This window comes from Cyanistes caeruleus, chromosome Z (assembly GCF_971803275.1).
Source record: "Cyanistes caeruleus chromosome Z, bCyaCae1.hap1.1, whole genome shotgun sequence".
Taxonomy (NCBI): Eukaryota; Metazoa; Chordata; class Aves; order Passeriformes; family Paridae; genus Cyanistes; species Cyanistes caeruleus.
In genome coordinates, this window is record NC_141732.1 from 53,608,185 (window position 1) to 53,624,937 (window position 16,753).

The 16,753-nt window shown below is 40.6% G+C and overlaps 1 protein-coding gene across 9 annotated transcripts in view; it reads right to left on the minus strand.

Annotated features, from left to right (window-relative positions):
- Window positions 1–16,753, minus strand: part of RCL1 (RNA terminal phosphate cyclase like 1) — a 37,917-nt gene that overhangs the window by 11,679 nt on the left and 9,485 nt on the right. For 2 of the 9 annotated variants that reach the window (XM_086867927.1, XM_023943668.2), the window contains exons 4-7: window positions 13,050–13,124; window positions 11,667–11,791; window positions 9,108–9,233; window positions 7,392–7,548 (exon numbers count right to left, since the gene is read on the minus strand). In XM_086867927.1, the coding sequence (XP_086724053.1) occupies window positions 7,392–7,548; window positions 9,108–9,233; window positions 11,667–11,791; window positions 13,050–13,124 (483 nt within the window). Of the gene's footprint in view, window positions 1–7,391; window positions 7,549–9,107; window positions 9,234–11,666; window positions 11,792–12,094; window positions 12,224–12,389; window positions 12,413–12,916; window positions 13,125–13,598; window positions 13,841–16,753 lie in introns of those variants that run through there. The other 7 variants (XM_023943669.2, XM_086867930.1, XM_086867928.1 and 4 more) reach the window with 7 other exon arrangements.

A 16,753-nucleotide genomic window follows, 5' to 3' on the forward strand; every position in this document is an offset into this window, starting at 1 on the left:
AGTACATGGCACAGGATTGCATCCAGACAGTGAGTGAGACTCCACAACCTCTCTGGGCAACCTGTTCAAATGTACAACCACCTGCTCGGTAAAGGATATATAAAAATATCTTCCTCGTATTCAGGTAGAACTTCCTATGCATGAGTTTCTGTCTGTTGTCTCTTGCCTATTGCCTGGCACCACCAAGAGCTTGGATCCATCTTCCTGGCACCCTCCCTCCAGATACATTGATAAGGTCCCCTCTCAGTCTTCTCTTCTCAACACCAAACAGATGCAGCTCTCTTGGCCTTTCCTCGTAACAGAGATGCTCCAGTCCTTTCATAATCTTTGTCGTGTCATCTGGACTTGATCCAGGGACACCTTGTCTCTCATCCTGAGAACTGGACACAGCACAACATATGTGGCCTCACCAGGGCTGAGTACGGGGGCAGGATCACTTCCCTCCAACAGCTGTCAGTGCTCTTCCTAACGCACCCCAGGATATCATTTGCCTTCTTGGCCACCATGACACACTGCTGACTCACTGTCCATCAAGATACACAGAGCTATTCCCCAGTGGGTCAGTTCCCAGCCTCTGCTCATGCCCAGGGTTATTCTTCCCCACGTGCAGGCCCACTGCATTAGCCTTTGCCGAGTTTCAGGAGGTTCTTCTCTGCTCATCTCCACCCTGTTGTGGTCCCTCTGAAGGTCCGCACAGCCCCCTGGGGTATTGGCCACTCATTCCAGCTTTGTGTCATTAGTGCACTCACTGGGAAGACATCTGTGCATTTGTTCAAGCTATTGGTGGAGAAGTTAAACAATATTGGGCCCAGTATTTAACCTTTGGGGACACCACTAGTGACAGGCCTCCAGCCAGACCCTGTGTTACTGATTACAACCTCTGGGATCTCCCATTCAGCCAGATCTCAATCCACCTCACTGTCCACTCATCTAATCCACACTTGCTGAGTTTGCCTATGAGGATGTTGCGATAGACAGTGTCAAAAGCCTTGCTGAAGTCAAGGAAGACAATAACCACTGCTTTCCATCCATCCATCCATCCATCCATCCATCCATCCATCCATCCATCCAGTTGTTTCATTATAGAAGGGAAGCAGGTCAGTCAAGTATGATTTACCTCTAATGAATCCATGCTGACTACTCCTGTTCACTTTCTTGTCCTTCATGTAGATAGAAATGGCCTCCAGAATCACCTTCCCAAGGACTGATATCAGGCTGACTGGCTGCTAGTTTTTTGGGTTATCCTCCTTTGCCCTTTTTAAAGACTGGAGTGACATTTGCTTTCTTCTGGTCCTCAGGTACTTCTCTTGATCAAAGATGCTTGTAAATTGCCTATCTCTGGTGTCCATCAGCTCTCTCAGCACTCGTGCGTGCATCCCATCAGGGCCCATGGACTTGTGGATGCCAGGTTTGCCTGACTCCAGCTCAGTCCTCCTTGAGCAAGGAAAGCCTTCCTTCAATCCCTCCTTCTCCCTAGTCTCCTGGGTCAGAGATCCCTGAGGCCTGGTCTTGTCAGTGATGAAGATGCAATGGCAGCATTCACTCACTCTGCCTCCTTTGTGTCCTCTGTTAACAGGGTTCCATTTCCATTTAGTGTCAGGCCCTTATTATCCCTTTTCCTTTTGTTACTGATGTATTTGAAAAAGCCTTTCTTGCTGTCCTTGACATTCTTTGTCAGACTTAATTCCAGGTGGACTTTGGCTTTCCTTATCTCTTTTCTACATACCCTGACAACCTCTATATATTTATTCCAAGTGATTTGACCCTGCTCCCAGTTCCTGTGTATTTCCTGCTTACCCCTGATATTGAGAGAATTTCTTTATTTATCCATCAGATCTCTTCCCCTTTGCCCAATTTCTTGCACATTTGGAAGCATTGTTCTTGAGCCTGAAGGAAGTGATCCTCGAATATCAACCAACTCTCTTGGTCCTCTCAGAGTCTCCTGGACCCTGTGGGGCTTGTTCCCATGACATTTTTCATGAAGATATATGGATGCTGACTGTGAAGCAGGCAGCACGGTGTCTGTGGAATAGCAGGCTACATAACTTTCTCAGTCTTGCCTGAGAAAGTGGCCTGGGAAATCATAAAGAGGAATTAAAACAATCCTCAGAGATAGAAAACAGCATTGCGGGTGCTGTTTGTCTGTTCCTTGTCTTCTTGCTAGAGAAGGTCAAGGGGTGGTGTACCCCACTGACCAATGATGGTGATGTGTTAGTTTATTAACCAATAAGAGTTTTCTGTTAGTTTACTTTTCTGTACTTTCACGTATCGGTCTATAAAAAAGATTAGAAGTAATAAACGGAGAGAAATTCTCCAGTTCGACTCCACAAGAGAGTCTGTGTCGTTCTTCTCACCGTTCCCAACAGAGCGACAAAGATATCCCTGCAGAAGCTAAAGCTAGCTCTCCTGAAGTCTGTGGTTGTAAACTTACTTGCTGCCCTGCTTTCTCCTCATCCAGTACTGAATTCCACACTCTCATGGCCACACCTCCAGCAAGGCCTTCCCTGTTTGTTAGCATCAGTTGAGCAGCACTCTGTGATCCCTGTGGGATCCTCCACTACCTGTGTCAGGAAATGGTTATCTGTGCTTTCCAGGAACCTCCTGGGCTGTTTGTGTTTCACTGTGCTGGTTCTGCAGCAGATGGCAGGGTACTTCAAGTCTCCCAAAAGAACCAGGGCCTGTGGCTTTGAGGCTGCTCCATGTTGCCTGTAGATGACCTAATTCACTTCCTCCTCCTGATCAGGCAGCAAACACCCACAACAGTGTCACTCTTAGTCTGCCCTTTTATCCTGACCCATAAGCTCATCATCCACACCAAGACAGAACTCATTATGTTCCAGGTGCTGCCTCACACAGAGGACAACTCTGTCACTCTGCCTTCCTGGTCTGTCTCTCCTGAACAGGGTGTAGCCCTTTATGCCAACATTCCACTCACATGAACTATCCCACCATGTCTCTGTCACTACAATAAGATAAAAGCCCTGTGACTGCATGTAGGTCTTTAGCTCATCTTGTTTGTTCCCCACACTAGTGCACATACACTTTATAGAAGTATTTGATTCTGTCAGCATTCCAGCAGTCAATGATTAAATGCTGCTACATTCTTTAGACAAATTGTTGATCAAGTCTGTGGCTACATTTTGCAAGGGGTCCACTTTTGTAACCCAAAGGAAGGACCTCCCTTACCCTTTTGCATTCTTATCCTTTTCCATCCTTACCCTTTTTGCATTCCCTTTCTCTGCATAAATCATTGTAGATTCATTCTAAGCTGATTTCTCTTTGTGTGCCTCATCTATGTAATAAGCAATAGTAACCTTGCCATCAAACTTCATTGCACATCAACAATTTTATACAAAAAAGTTGCTTTTGATGATACTTTTGGCAGTGATTTAAGCGATCTAAACCACTCATTTGCAACACCATTCCTACAAACGCAGTCCCCAGACAGTGACATTAAGTGATTGCTTGTAATCTAATGACTGAACTGTTACTTATGCCAAGTGAAGGACTTAACACTCCCAAGAAGGCCAACCAAGTTTTTTTATTATCAAGCCACCTGCCACTTACTCAAGAGTCAAAAATTAAAAACAGCCCTCCCAAAAGAAATGGGATGGGCAAAGTCAGAGCCAAGGTACATTTGTTCCAAAATAGCTGGCACTCATTACCAATGCAGAATGCAGCTTCTAGACTGTAATAATTTAGTCTATGGCAGTTTCTCCATTATTGTTTACACTGACTACAGAGCTAGATCCAGCTAGCTGTGACAATTAGACACAGATCACTTAAAATCCCATCTATTTTTAAATGCTATACAAATACTACAGTTGACATGTACATACACATATCACAACTCTGTGTACTGGACAACAGTGTTTCAAAAAGGTTTATTTCTCTGAGCTTCAGCTCAGCTTTGACTGAGTGTTAGTTATATTTTGTCATAAACACAATTTCTTCCCTTACCTGTGTAGTACATATTTGCAGGACTCAATAATTTGTTATGTGAAGGGTAACAAATTGTTGCAGAGGGTTTGTATTTTGGTTTTTGGGATTTGGGTTCTTCTTCCAGAAGAATGAAGCAAAGCCTTACCACACTGAAGTAAGACCATCTTGAAAATTGAGCCATCAACTAAATCCTTCAGTCATTTTAGCTCTAGCTCAATAAAACAAACAGCTTTAGCCTTCATGCCCCTTCAAGGTCCCCTAGCAACTCGGCCTTTCTTCATTAAAGAATTCAGCCTTAAATAGGTACATGTACTCCCCTATTTTTCATGTTTACAAAGAATATAAAAATTAAATCCTTTTCCAGTTCTTCCAGGCCTTTCCATTCTGCCAATTAGTCTCTACATAAAGCTCCCATAAACAATGTCTTTGAAAGACAAGAGTTAAAATCCTTACTGGCCTTCTACAATTAAGCTTCAGAAAGAACTGCATATGGATTTGTAATGACAACACTAGTCAGTCACTCCACTGCCCTCTCTTGCAGAGCCACTGCAATTAAGACCCTGTGGAACTTATTAGTCAACTAGCTCTGACATCTTTCCATCAACAAATGTTTATTAAAAGAGCTCTGCTGATTCCAAGAATCATACAATCTATTCAATATAGTTTTGAAGGCTTAGTAAAATGACATTTAGAAAGACTCAAATCCTTTGATTTCCTAGATGGTAAAGTTTACACAATAGCAAGCACTTTACAAAATGTCCTTGGACCCCTTTCAACAGCAACTCCTACTCCAGCAGATTTGTGGGTGAACCCAACACCTAAAGCCATTTTACAGACAATTGTCTCCAGTGCTTTCAGGGTGCCCTTGTCTGGCCAACCTCCCTGTCTCCCACATAACATAGTACCTACTGGCAAAAACACAGATGATGAAATAATCTCATAAAAAGAACATCTAAAAACAGGAAAATAAATTCTCCCTTGAGCCCTGTATTCAACAAGTAGGTGTTGTAAAAAGATGTGGGACTTAAAGATTACCTGCTCAGAGCAATCCATTCTTGCTTTTTCAGATTTTTAGTTTCATTAAAAATCTTACATAATCAAATAAACATAAAAAATACTATATTACACCTAAACAAATACTGCACTTTGCAACATGTTTTTTCATCATCTCTGTTCAACCCTAAATCAAAGTGACCTAACAAAAAAAAAACCTGAAAAGACCAAACAAACAAAAAATCCACCCCAAACAAAAAGTGTCCAAAAACCAAACACCCTAAAAAAGCCCATTCCAAAACAAAATAATAACTAACCCCCAAAAATACGAAAGAAAGAAAATAAGAAAGAAATCTTATCTTTCAAAATTCAGGCTAGCACTGTAGGACCATGCGTGTCATACATAAATTCTAGTATTTATTGTGAAAACTATGTAACAAAATCCATCATATTGCCTATGATGGAGGGAGAGGGGGAATTCACTAAATAATGGCTAAGCAATGCAGTGAAAAAGTAGCACAACAGCCAAAAATGCCAACAAAGTAGAACTTTCCCAGAGCGGGCTGCTGTAGTGAAGGACAAATAGTCTGTACACTGCTCAGCATTTCTCAGTGACTCTTGGACAGAAGTCACCCATACACAGAGGAGTATTCCAGGAGCACCAGCAGTACTATAGGAAGCCAAAGCTAACAACTTCACTAACTCAAAATCTGATCTTCAAAGACACTGAAACCCAACAGACTGTTACTTTATGATTCAAAGACTTGTTTGACCCTGCTTCCTCCTCAAAATGTTTCTCCTGTTGTCTTAAGATTCTCACTTTTACAGAATTTGACTCTTCATATTCAAATGGCTGCATACACTGAAGCAAAAAGTTACTTGCTTTAGGCCTTTCCAGACCCCTTCATTTCATAAGTTCTTTGACATCTGACCCTGTGCAAAACATAATATCTGGACAAATTTCTGCACTAGTTTCAACTAGTTTTAATCTGTCAAGTGCAAATGGTTTCAAAGAAAAAAAAACACCTATTGTTGTTGATAAAAGTATGTGGAAACTGGATTTTTGATGCCTCTGGACATCTGATTACCTGAAGATGTTTTCCAAGACATTTACACAAATAAATGTACCAAAAGATTTTTACAGTTTACACCTGAAATAAAAATTACTACATGACATTACATAATTGCAGAAACAGACATATTTCAGTCACTAGTTGTGACTACATTCTCCATGCATGCTGGACTTTCAAATACAAGGAGTCTAGAATGTACCCAGGAACAACATTTTGGTTGTGGCATTTCCCTGAGACAAGAAACCTGGGCTAGAAAAGTCCTTTAGCAACACCGCTTATATACTGAAAAAGCAAAGATAAAGTATTAATGGAAGACTGGAAAAAGTGGCCAACTCGTAATTCAAACACGTGGGAGATTTGCAACAGGGAAAGGGAAAAATAATAGAGGCAGAGATTAACAATTTAACACAGGTATAGATGTGATTTATGAGGTTGAGGGGCTTTTTTGATATTTAGCTACATTCCCTAATACAGAATCTCAATAATGCCAGTTTTAACACTTTGCCAAGTCACATAGGTTATTACAGTTCAGATTAACTACTTGTTGTTTTAAATAACAAGCAAAATTTGTAGATGACTGCCTCCTAAAGGCCAAACGTGTTTTATCAATACTAAAACATAATTATTTAAACATTTGTGGAGATACAAAGCAAAGCAGCTGAAAGGTTCTTTATTAAATCAGAAACTTATCAGGGTGCTATTTGCCAAATCATTTGTAACACTGAAAGCTGCTCATCCACTAAAATTCATGCCACAAATGAAAACCATTTTAATAAAGAAAAAGGTCTCTGATAAAGAAAACTGTGACGCATTTAGGATTCCTACGTAAATGCCATCCTAGCTCCCTTCCAACAACCCACTAAGACAATTCTTCAAACAACCAACAATTCTCAACACATCTGACTCAGCATCACGAAGTCGCCAACATGGGTGGAGCCTTGCCAGGCTTTTTTCTCCTTCTGCCCCCTCCTATGTTCTTCCACTCATAATGTCCCATTCCAACCACTAGTTTAGAAGCACTGCATATATAATTAAAATATAATATTACCCATCCATATTATTAAAAAAAAATAACATTCCATGCGAGGCTAACTGAATTCTGCTGCAGACAGAAAGTAACAGAAGAATTTGCCACTCCTGTGATTCATAATAACACATATCAGACATTGCAAATAAGATGCCCCAGTAGGTCATTACACTGTAAAAGAAACCATGCAAAACCACTCTTTACCAGGATGAAAAAAACACTGGAAGCATCAGATCATTTCTGTTTAGATCTGAGCCTGTCTGAGGGTGCCCCAAAACCACCTATCCCCTTACCTATTTTATCACCTCCTTCCCTTACATCTATACACACACCTACAAAATATATTGGCCACTTACTCTGTAGACCTCCTCAAGCAGCAGCTTAGCACAACTCTGGCCCAGTTCCTCAGGAAGCACAGCTTCTCCCTGGCCCTGAGGGTTTGAGGCTAGCTCAGCACTGAGAATAGTGCCATTGATGGTTTCTGCAGTAAGGCACATGCCAAAACCTGGTGATCTGAAAGAAAGGGAAAAAGTACATTTCATTTAAGGACAAAATTGAAGTAATGAGCCAAGAACTTCAAGTTCTAAACAGCTCCTCCTACAGGATGACAAATGTCCTATTTGATACAATAGATTGACGCTGAAAAAAGAAAATTAACAGCAGTACTTGAAAGTCAAATCCAGTACCACTTGCCACAAAACCATCTATGCTGATTTTTCCATACTCTTTATACAGGAAAAATTTAAAAGAAAATAAAAAGCCACACAAACCTCAGAAGTGTTTGTTGTTTTTTGTTGTTTATTTTTTTAAATAGAGGAGGATATGTTTCACATTTATTTAGTCTGTATTTGATAAACATTTCAATGGTATCTGGTGTCTCTTCTCTGTGACATTCAAAACCAAAACTATCCTTCTTTAAGACTTCAGCTTTTTTCCCTGGAAGCTACAGTATTTAGCAAGATTAGACTAATTAGTATCAAGAATACTGTTATCATACTGGACTCATACTTAATATGTGTCTACAACACAGTAGCATCAGAAACCCAGCCACACAGGTTGATAGGGATTCAGTTCCTCTTCCCATGCTATTGTTTATCCGTCTGCATGAGCTATATGTAGTAAAAATTATGTTGCTGCCCCAATTCATTTGACTTTTTAAATATCATAAACAGATGAGAAACAAAATCAAGACCCGATAACCACACAGCTCCCAGAAAATTTTTTTCAATTCTGATCCTGTAAACAGTCTAGAGCCATTAAAGTTACAAACCTGGCATATTAAATATGATGAAGGATTGGAAAAGACAAAAAAATGCTAGAAAATTATTCAATAATTTCTAGATTCATAAACTTTTGAATCTAAAAAATTTTAAGGAAATATTTCAAAAAGCAGAAACAGTGGAAGAAAACATGCATGCCTGCATTTGAGCATACAGACAGAAGACAAAAAAATGAGTTACCCAGAATCTTTCAACCTCAAGGAAGAGTAACAAGAGGCCAACAGAAATGACAGATACCAGCAAAATTGGCTGAATCACATCCACTGCTTCTGTGTCCTGATAGCAAATAGAATCTGTGGAAGTACAATAAGTTAATTTTCCAGTCCTCACTAATGAGAGACACTCCTCCAGCCATTCAGCAGAACACAACCCGTACTGCTTTAACACTTCCTCAAAACACCTCGGTCCCATCCTTAATATTACCATTTCCATCAAAGGGTCCAGTCAACTTGGTTTCCTGAACATATCATGACACCTTTGATCTTAATCTCTCTTCAAAGCAACAGATGTAAAAACAAAGGGAGCTCAAATTGACTTTTGTGGCAGTGTAACGTAATGCAATGATGTACTGCACTTCTTGTTTAGGAAAACACACTTCTATCCCTGTCATATAAGTAAAACAAATGTATCTAGTAAATCACCCTTGCTTTCTTTCTTTGTGAGAAATATTTATTTAAAATCAACAAAATAGAAGATTGTGATCTAAAACTCAGTAAAATTAGATCAGGACACCCTAGCAGATGAACAAATGCAGAATTACACATCTGTTTCCTGTAAATTCTGGATACTCACTTTCCAGAGCTGACCCCCTTCATATGATCTGTGTAGATATAGATGTCAGGGAGGAATTTATTCAGGATGCCCCTTGCAGATTCCACCATTCTGTTTGCCATCTGTGGTGACACTCGGACAGAGTATCTACATTTCTGAGCTAAGAAATCTAGTGTGGTCACAAGAAATATTGAAAGCAGAAACTGATAAAAGTGAAGAGGCCCCAGTGCATTATTTCAGAAAATGTGTGTTTGATACATCTATTCATGGGCTTCTCTCCATGCTCCTGTACCTAGAGAACCACATGCACGTAAGTGCTTTCTGCAGTCTTTTTATTGATATATCTTGAAGTACACAGAACATGTGCTGAAGAACAGGTTATAGCTAGGTAAACATCTATCTTGAAAATGCCCTTCATCACATTTAAATTGCTGTTCTGTCATCTTGTACTTTCTTATGATGGAGGAAGTCCCATGTGCTCTGCTCTTGATGTTTTATTAAAACATCGTGCTGAGTAAAGTTTCTGTGAATCAGCAACACAGAATCCTGCCTGTTTCTGTCAGGGAGAAATTGGGAAGATGAAGAAGAAATTAAAGACAAATGTTCCAACAAAAAAAATTGAAAGGCTCTAAGAAAAATATCTTTGCTATCTCCAACTATTTTGCAGTTCTGTTCTGAGGCTATCAAATTCATTGGCTCTCTAGCCACTCAGCTTCTGAAGATTCCAGGAAAGTACCTACCACCTTCCTACCCACCCCAAGCCACCTCCTCACAGTACGTAAGAGGCAAACTTTCTGCTCTTGTACCTCAGGTGCTGCTTCAGAGAAATTCCCAACAGATCCTCAGAGGACATTTGACTTTAAATTCCAGCCCAGCTATAATGCAGACTCATGCTCTACACATTTAACCACCTGTCTGCACATACATTCACACAGAAATGCAGGAAAACACACTCCCAAAACTCCCAGCTGCCAGGGAGGAATTTCCTTTTCTACAAATTTCTATAGCATCTCTTGTGGAGCAGGCAAACCAAAAACTTTAGGATCTCAGGGAAAAATCACTAAAAAATAATCAGAAAACAGGTTGTTCTGCACAGTTGATGCACTCAATATTTTGGATTATATAAAAGGTTGCTGTAATATGATCTCCACAGCTGTGAGGAGAATTACTCAGATGAATCTTGGAGGAACAAAGTACACTTAAAAAAAACATAAGGACTCATCCTTCCAGATGTTTTGTTTTCCATTGCCTTGAAGGACCACTTACAAGCACTTACAAACTAAAATGAGACTGCCTCTCACCAGGCTTAAAGGCAAATCTATATCCCTGAGAAAAGGCCCAGCAAAGCCCACGGCAAGGTAGCAGTTCAAAATTCAATCAGAAACATCAACCAAAACCAGTCAAAGTGGTCAGAATGGTACTGCATGTAAATGTCAATTTAGAACAATGGAAGTAAAGTCATGATCACTGCTTCCTCCTCCACACAGAAACATATAGAACTACTTACTACAGAGCAGAATGGAGGCATAAGAAAACTATTTTCTCCATCACTGTAGCACAGCAAGTATCACCAAAAGCACAATGAGCTGCCTCTTTTTTGTTCCACAGCACACGCATTCAGTAAAACTGTTCTTGCTTGGCACACTGCACTTATCTAAATGCTGCAACTGGACAAGGTAGTCAAAACATCCAGTTCTCACACACAGTTGTGACAGTATGCCAGGAAGTAAAAGAAGAAACAGGTGCAAGTCTACACCTCTGGCAGAAAACATAACCTCAATCCTGCTTTCCTTTTGCGTAATCAATGCCAAATCATGTTTGGGACTCTTAAACACAAACTGCATGTTGGCCACTGCTTAAGACAGTTTCATGCATGGAATTTCTGCCTTCTTCCTACAATGACAGCAGATTCATGAAATATACCATACAAAAGCCACAAGAAACAAATAAAATTAAAAAGAAATAAACAATCCAAAACATTGACTAGATTTGCAGTTGTTTGAAAAAGTTCACAATAGTATTTTGTGCCCTCATCTCCTTGTGAAATAAAACCTCCTCCACTTCTACCTGCAATAGTACTACCAAAGGTGAAGAGCCAAAGTGCTTCCTTTCAAAACACACCAAAAAGCTGTGTGCTGCAAGGTGTAAACTGAACTAAGATTTAAGCTCCCATCTAACTTGTGCTAAACTAGTAACTGCCAAGATGTCACCTATTCAGTGTACAACCAAAATACATAGGTTACTACTGAATTTACACACAGAGATATCTTGTAGTGCTCCTAGGTTATGCAATGGAAGGTATTTTAACTTCTTCTTGCTATTGAGAAGATTTTAAATAGTGCTGTTCAGTTGGGAATTTGCTCACAGATGCTTTTTGAACAGCAATGTTTTGAACACAGGAGTTTTGAGACGCAGCCCTGAAATCTAGCTGTATGACCCCGCTGTGTAATATTTGCCTGTGTTACCCAGATATATGCTCAGAGACATGGGTGCACTTCTGTGACTTCCAAGGTAGGGGACTTTTTTTTAATAACCAAACTCTTTTAAAAAAGTAGAGAAACAAACAGACAAAAAGGATACGCAGTTCCTCTGATGCGCTTGATTTTTCCAGGGTCTGTGAACTGAACAGGCTGCAAGACCTTTCTCACTGGGCAAGAAAACACTATCTCTCCACCCCCTTTGGGAGGCATTCCTCTTCGGTTGATCTAGAATAAATAACGGAGGTAAAAAGCAGGTTAGTAAATAGTACAAAGAGTGAACCTACACACCCCAAAATTACACTATTATTTGACATAGAATAAAAATGCTTTAAGTAGGGGCATTATGTGAACAGAGGCAAGAAAACTACCTCCTAAAGGCAGAAATGGATGTTGCATCAAAACTAAAAGCAGGCATTGATTTCTTTTTTCCTTTCAAGTAAAGAAAGCTTAAAGCAACTTAAGCAAACTTAAAGCAAGGCATGGCTTCTCAATAGGAAACAGTGCAAAACCAAACAAAAACATCTTTACCAAAAGGCTTAAGACTTGTCTCTGGTAGCAGATCTGTACCTTGCTGCTGAGGAGACTAGAACTATTTGATTTGAGTTCAGCTGGTTAAAGCATGGTGCTGGTAATGCCAAGGTCATGGCTTTGATCCCTACATGGAACATTCACTTAAGAGCTGGACTTGATGATCCTTACAGGTCACTTCCAACTCAGAATATTCTGTATGTGAGGGACTAGAATGAACTCATTCCCACTAACAGGTCTGTCTACCTGACCCAATCCCACCATTCCAAGCCAGGGACGGAGCTGGGACACAGACCAGTGAGTGGGTCTGGGTAAGGAGGCCCACAGCCAGACAGGGCAGGGCTGGGTGAGCAGAAGGCCAGTCCTGCTGTGGGGTCATAGGAGTGGAGGCTGACAGCGCCAGGACAACGACATGGGCACTTGGGCTGTGGGTGGGGTGGGGGTGAAGGGGTAAGACTTTACAGAGCAAGGCACCAGCAGGGCCCAGTAGTGCAGCCACATCATACATTTCTCCAACCTAAAAGAAACCCCAGTGCTGTTTTATATCTGGATTTACTGGGTCTCTGAAGACTGTAGTCTTTAAGAAAAGCTTCTTTCCTCTGTTTTCCAAACTGGAAGCAGACCTCAACTACCCAAACACTGACCCAGCTCTCCTACAGGTGAAAAAGGTTAAAGGTGCCATTTTTACTCCCTAGCCCCAAGCATGAGGCAGAATGAACAAGTAGAAATAAAAAGTTAATAAATTAACTGAAAAGCAACAAAAAGCAAAATGGTTTCTCAGTCTTCTTCAGAGAATAAGAAAAGTCACTACTTTCTCCTTACCCTCTCTATCACCGTGTGGCTTGTATCCACAACTGTCAGAGACTGTTAAACCCACAGCAAGCACATCATCCTGTGAAGTACGGCAGGAAAACAATTTCAACACGTTTGAAAAGAAAGGAACAAACTGTCTTACCTTGATTTCCAGGCTTTCACCATCAATTCCAAACTTCTTCAGAAGGGGTAGAGCTGTTGCCTTAAGGACATCAACCTATGGAACACAGAATTAAAAAAAGAAACTCTCTATTGGAAGTTAGGTTAGTCAGTAATTTAAAAAATCACTGAATTATGAGGTGACTAACAGAGACAAGTCTTCTTCATAGAAGGTATTTTATGGGAAGACGTGCAGCACAGACAGCTTCATCTAGTTAGACTATCACAGTACATCATTACTAAAAAATTTCCTAGAACAAATTACTGGCAGATAGAATTTCCTATTCTGGCTTCTTCCTCAGCCTGATTTTGAATGCCGTTATGTAAAACAGCTTACTTGTTTCTCTGAATAGTGAAACATTTCTGCGAACATTTCTCTTTTATTGAGAAAATAATATTCTTCTTTCATAACTAAAAAATTGCTATAGCTAAAGAAATTAATGCAAGAACCACTGCATTTTTTTCAATCATCACTGCAAGAGCAATTTCTTTTGGCAGAAAGATCATTCTTCTATCAACAACTTCTTTTTACCTGTTTCTAAGAAACAGAAGCTTATAGGTAGCTTCTACTGAAGCACTTAAAAGAATCTGAAGTGTGTACCACATCATCAGTGTGCTCCCTTTTAAGCCAGGTGCTTACCAGGTCCAGGTCTGGACAGAATTATCCTTGCTGTAGCTCTTCCTAATTCCCAACACTACAGGGACTGCCCACTTCTTCCCTCTTCTGAAACTTCAGTAGTATTGCCAAAAGTGATAAAAATTATTTAGCAGTGCAACAACACAGGGAGTTACCCAAGACAAATAGCTGTGGATAGACAGGATCAGGACAGCATGACCAAAGACAAAATAAACACAGATGAAGGAAACAGTCATGAGGTAGTCAGCATTTGATGAGGCAGACAAAAAGCACCCTCTTTCCCATGCCTTCAGCCAAAATTCAGAATTCTTAAATTTCAATTTCTCTGCTTTGAAGAGAGTGCAAGCCACTGGCAAAACGGCAGCACATACCTCACCTACAGATCTGTGAACATTCTGTTAGTGGTACCTGAGGAGCTATTAATATATGTTCTCATTCTCAATTCTTGTTTTCAATTCCTGCTGGACATATTTCCTTTCTAACAGAGAGACATTGGTGTTGTTTTCAGTATCAATATTTTAATGTCTTCATTAAAAAAAATAAACCAATGCTTAACTCCTTTTAACCTACAAAGTTTATGGTTTTTTGCAGCCAGGCTACCTTGCTTTGGCCCTTCAATAGTTTTCATTAGCTATACAAATTTGACTTTTGGAGCAAAGCCTTTACCAACATGCATGTGCACAAGCATGCAAATACCACTGGCAGAAGTCTCAACAAGCTGATCTGGTTCAAATTAAAATCACACAATGTTTCTTCCTCCTTCTCATGAAACAAAACATACCATTAAAATAAAAAAACTTTACTGTGTAGGTTAAGAACTCAAAAAACTTCAAGATTTGTCATAATTTTCAGTCCTCAGAAAAATTCCTGCCGTAATACTTAAGAGGTATGAAACAGACATGTAAGACTGACTGTTCCAATTTTGCTGCCCAAATAGAGGAGGCAATCATCAGTATTTGAAGAATGGGAGAAGGGTGTTCTGCCCCACAGACAAGTGGCGAGTTGGGCAGGATGTGAAGCAGTTCACTGAAAATCAGAAAACAGCAGCTGAACTGAGTTGTAAACCCATTTTTCTATCCTTTTGCCTATTCTCAGCCATAAACCACACCCCTTGGATGGGCTCCCCTTGGAGGGCAGTTATTCAATTTCCAGAACAGACAACATAGCACCAGGTTGCGCCAAAACAAATACATCATACAACTGATGGTATATCTCACCACAAATGACAACATTCTAGCTCCCATAGATACTGCTTATTCACAAAGTTGTGTGAAATCACAAATCACTTCCTGTAAAGAAATCTACAATAGCGAAGAAAAAGGTGGAAAATTAAGTTCAAGAATCCCTTATCCAGTACAAAGATTTAAAAAAAAAAACCCAACAAACCAAACCAAACACCCAGATAGAGACCCTGCAGCACATGGCTACGTAAGAAAGGTAAAAACACCAGTTGGCCTACATTATCCATTAGCATTGCACAGATCACTGTGCCCCACCATACTCATGTTGTTATGTTTCGTGAAATAGGGCCTAGATTGGGAGGAGGGGGAAGAGAAAAAACAGAGTTTAACAAGGAATAAAGTAAAGTGGGAAGAAAACTCAGTAGGAAAAACTTGTTGTTTTCTACAAACAGTTGAGTTCTGATTAAGATTGAAGATTACTGCTCCCAAGCTAAAGTTTCATGTCAGCATGACTCATTCGAACTCAAAGCCTCTTGGCATAGCTGTAAAAAATCTTCAACACCTGGAAACACAAAGAATGGTTACTCTAAAACAGGTTACTGCAGTTGTATCTGAATGTCAGAATGACAATACATGGAGAAGGAAAGGAAAATAGCAGCTACTATTTGTGTGCCACCTCCATTCCCTTCAGAAAGGCACTTTACAAAGGACACCCCCCACATATATAATTCCTATACATAGAAACTTTAAACTGCTTCAACCCAGTCCCACATGGCTGGTCCCACAAGCTACCCAGGGTCAGATCTCACCTCTATGGCACAAGAAACATAATGCAAGTGTAGGCTGCTAATGAACAGTCCAGGCTTATCTATTCCTTTGATCTAGTGAGAGCAAAGTAGCATTCCTTTCACCCAATTAGGATGTATCACTCACACAGTAGTAATAATGTGCAATATTATCATAGCAGGAGGGATCTTTAAGAGACCTTAAGTTCACCTGCCCCTGCCATGGACAAGGACACCTTCCACTAGACCGGGTGGTCCAGCCTGGCTTTGTACACTGCCAGGGTTGTGGCGTCCACAGGCTGATTTTTTCCAGTGTCTAATAATATAACAAATAATATGTATAATATTATTAGTAATAATGTCACCACAGTCCCAGATGGAACAAGTGCATGTTCAGTGGCCATGGTACTCTTTAGGACTGATGCCAGTTGTCAAAGAGCTTTCCATTGCCCCCTATTGGAGGGCTATTAACGTATGTAAACAAACACCGAAGTAAACTCTGGGAACACAGACGTTCCCAGGATCTGTGCCTCACTGAACTCAGCAAAAGTCTTTCCTTCAACAAGATGTCCTTTAGAAACTCTTCTTCTCAGCTGGATCTCTTTTACTCTCCTCACAGCAGGAGATCTATAATATTCCCTTGTATGCACCTGACAAGGAGGTCTCTGGTAAAGAGCAACCTCAAACCACACAGCAATCACATCCCACAAATACTTTCGAGACTGTGTAAAAGCCAAGATCTCAGTGCTGAAAGTGGATTTCTCAAAGCCCAGTGGGTCAGCCTACTTGTTCAGTGCCACAAGGGACAGGTCACACTCCTCTGGTTGCACACATATTCCTGCTCCTTGCCTCATAGATGCCTCCCACTGGCTACAGTTCTTCATAAACTGCTCCAGTGCGGGTTCCCCATGAGTTCACAAGTCCTGTCAGCAATTGTGCTCCAGCATAGGTTTCTCTCTCTCCATAGGCCTACAGGTGCTGCCAGAATCCTGCTCCAGTGCAGGCTTCCCACAGGTTCACAGCCACATTCAGGTATCCACCCGCTCCAGCACCAGGCCCTGCAGGTGAATATATACTTCACTGT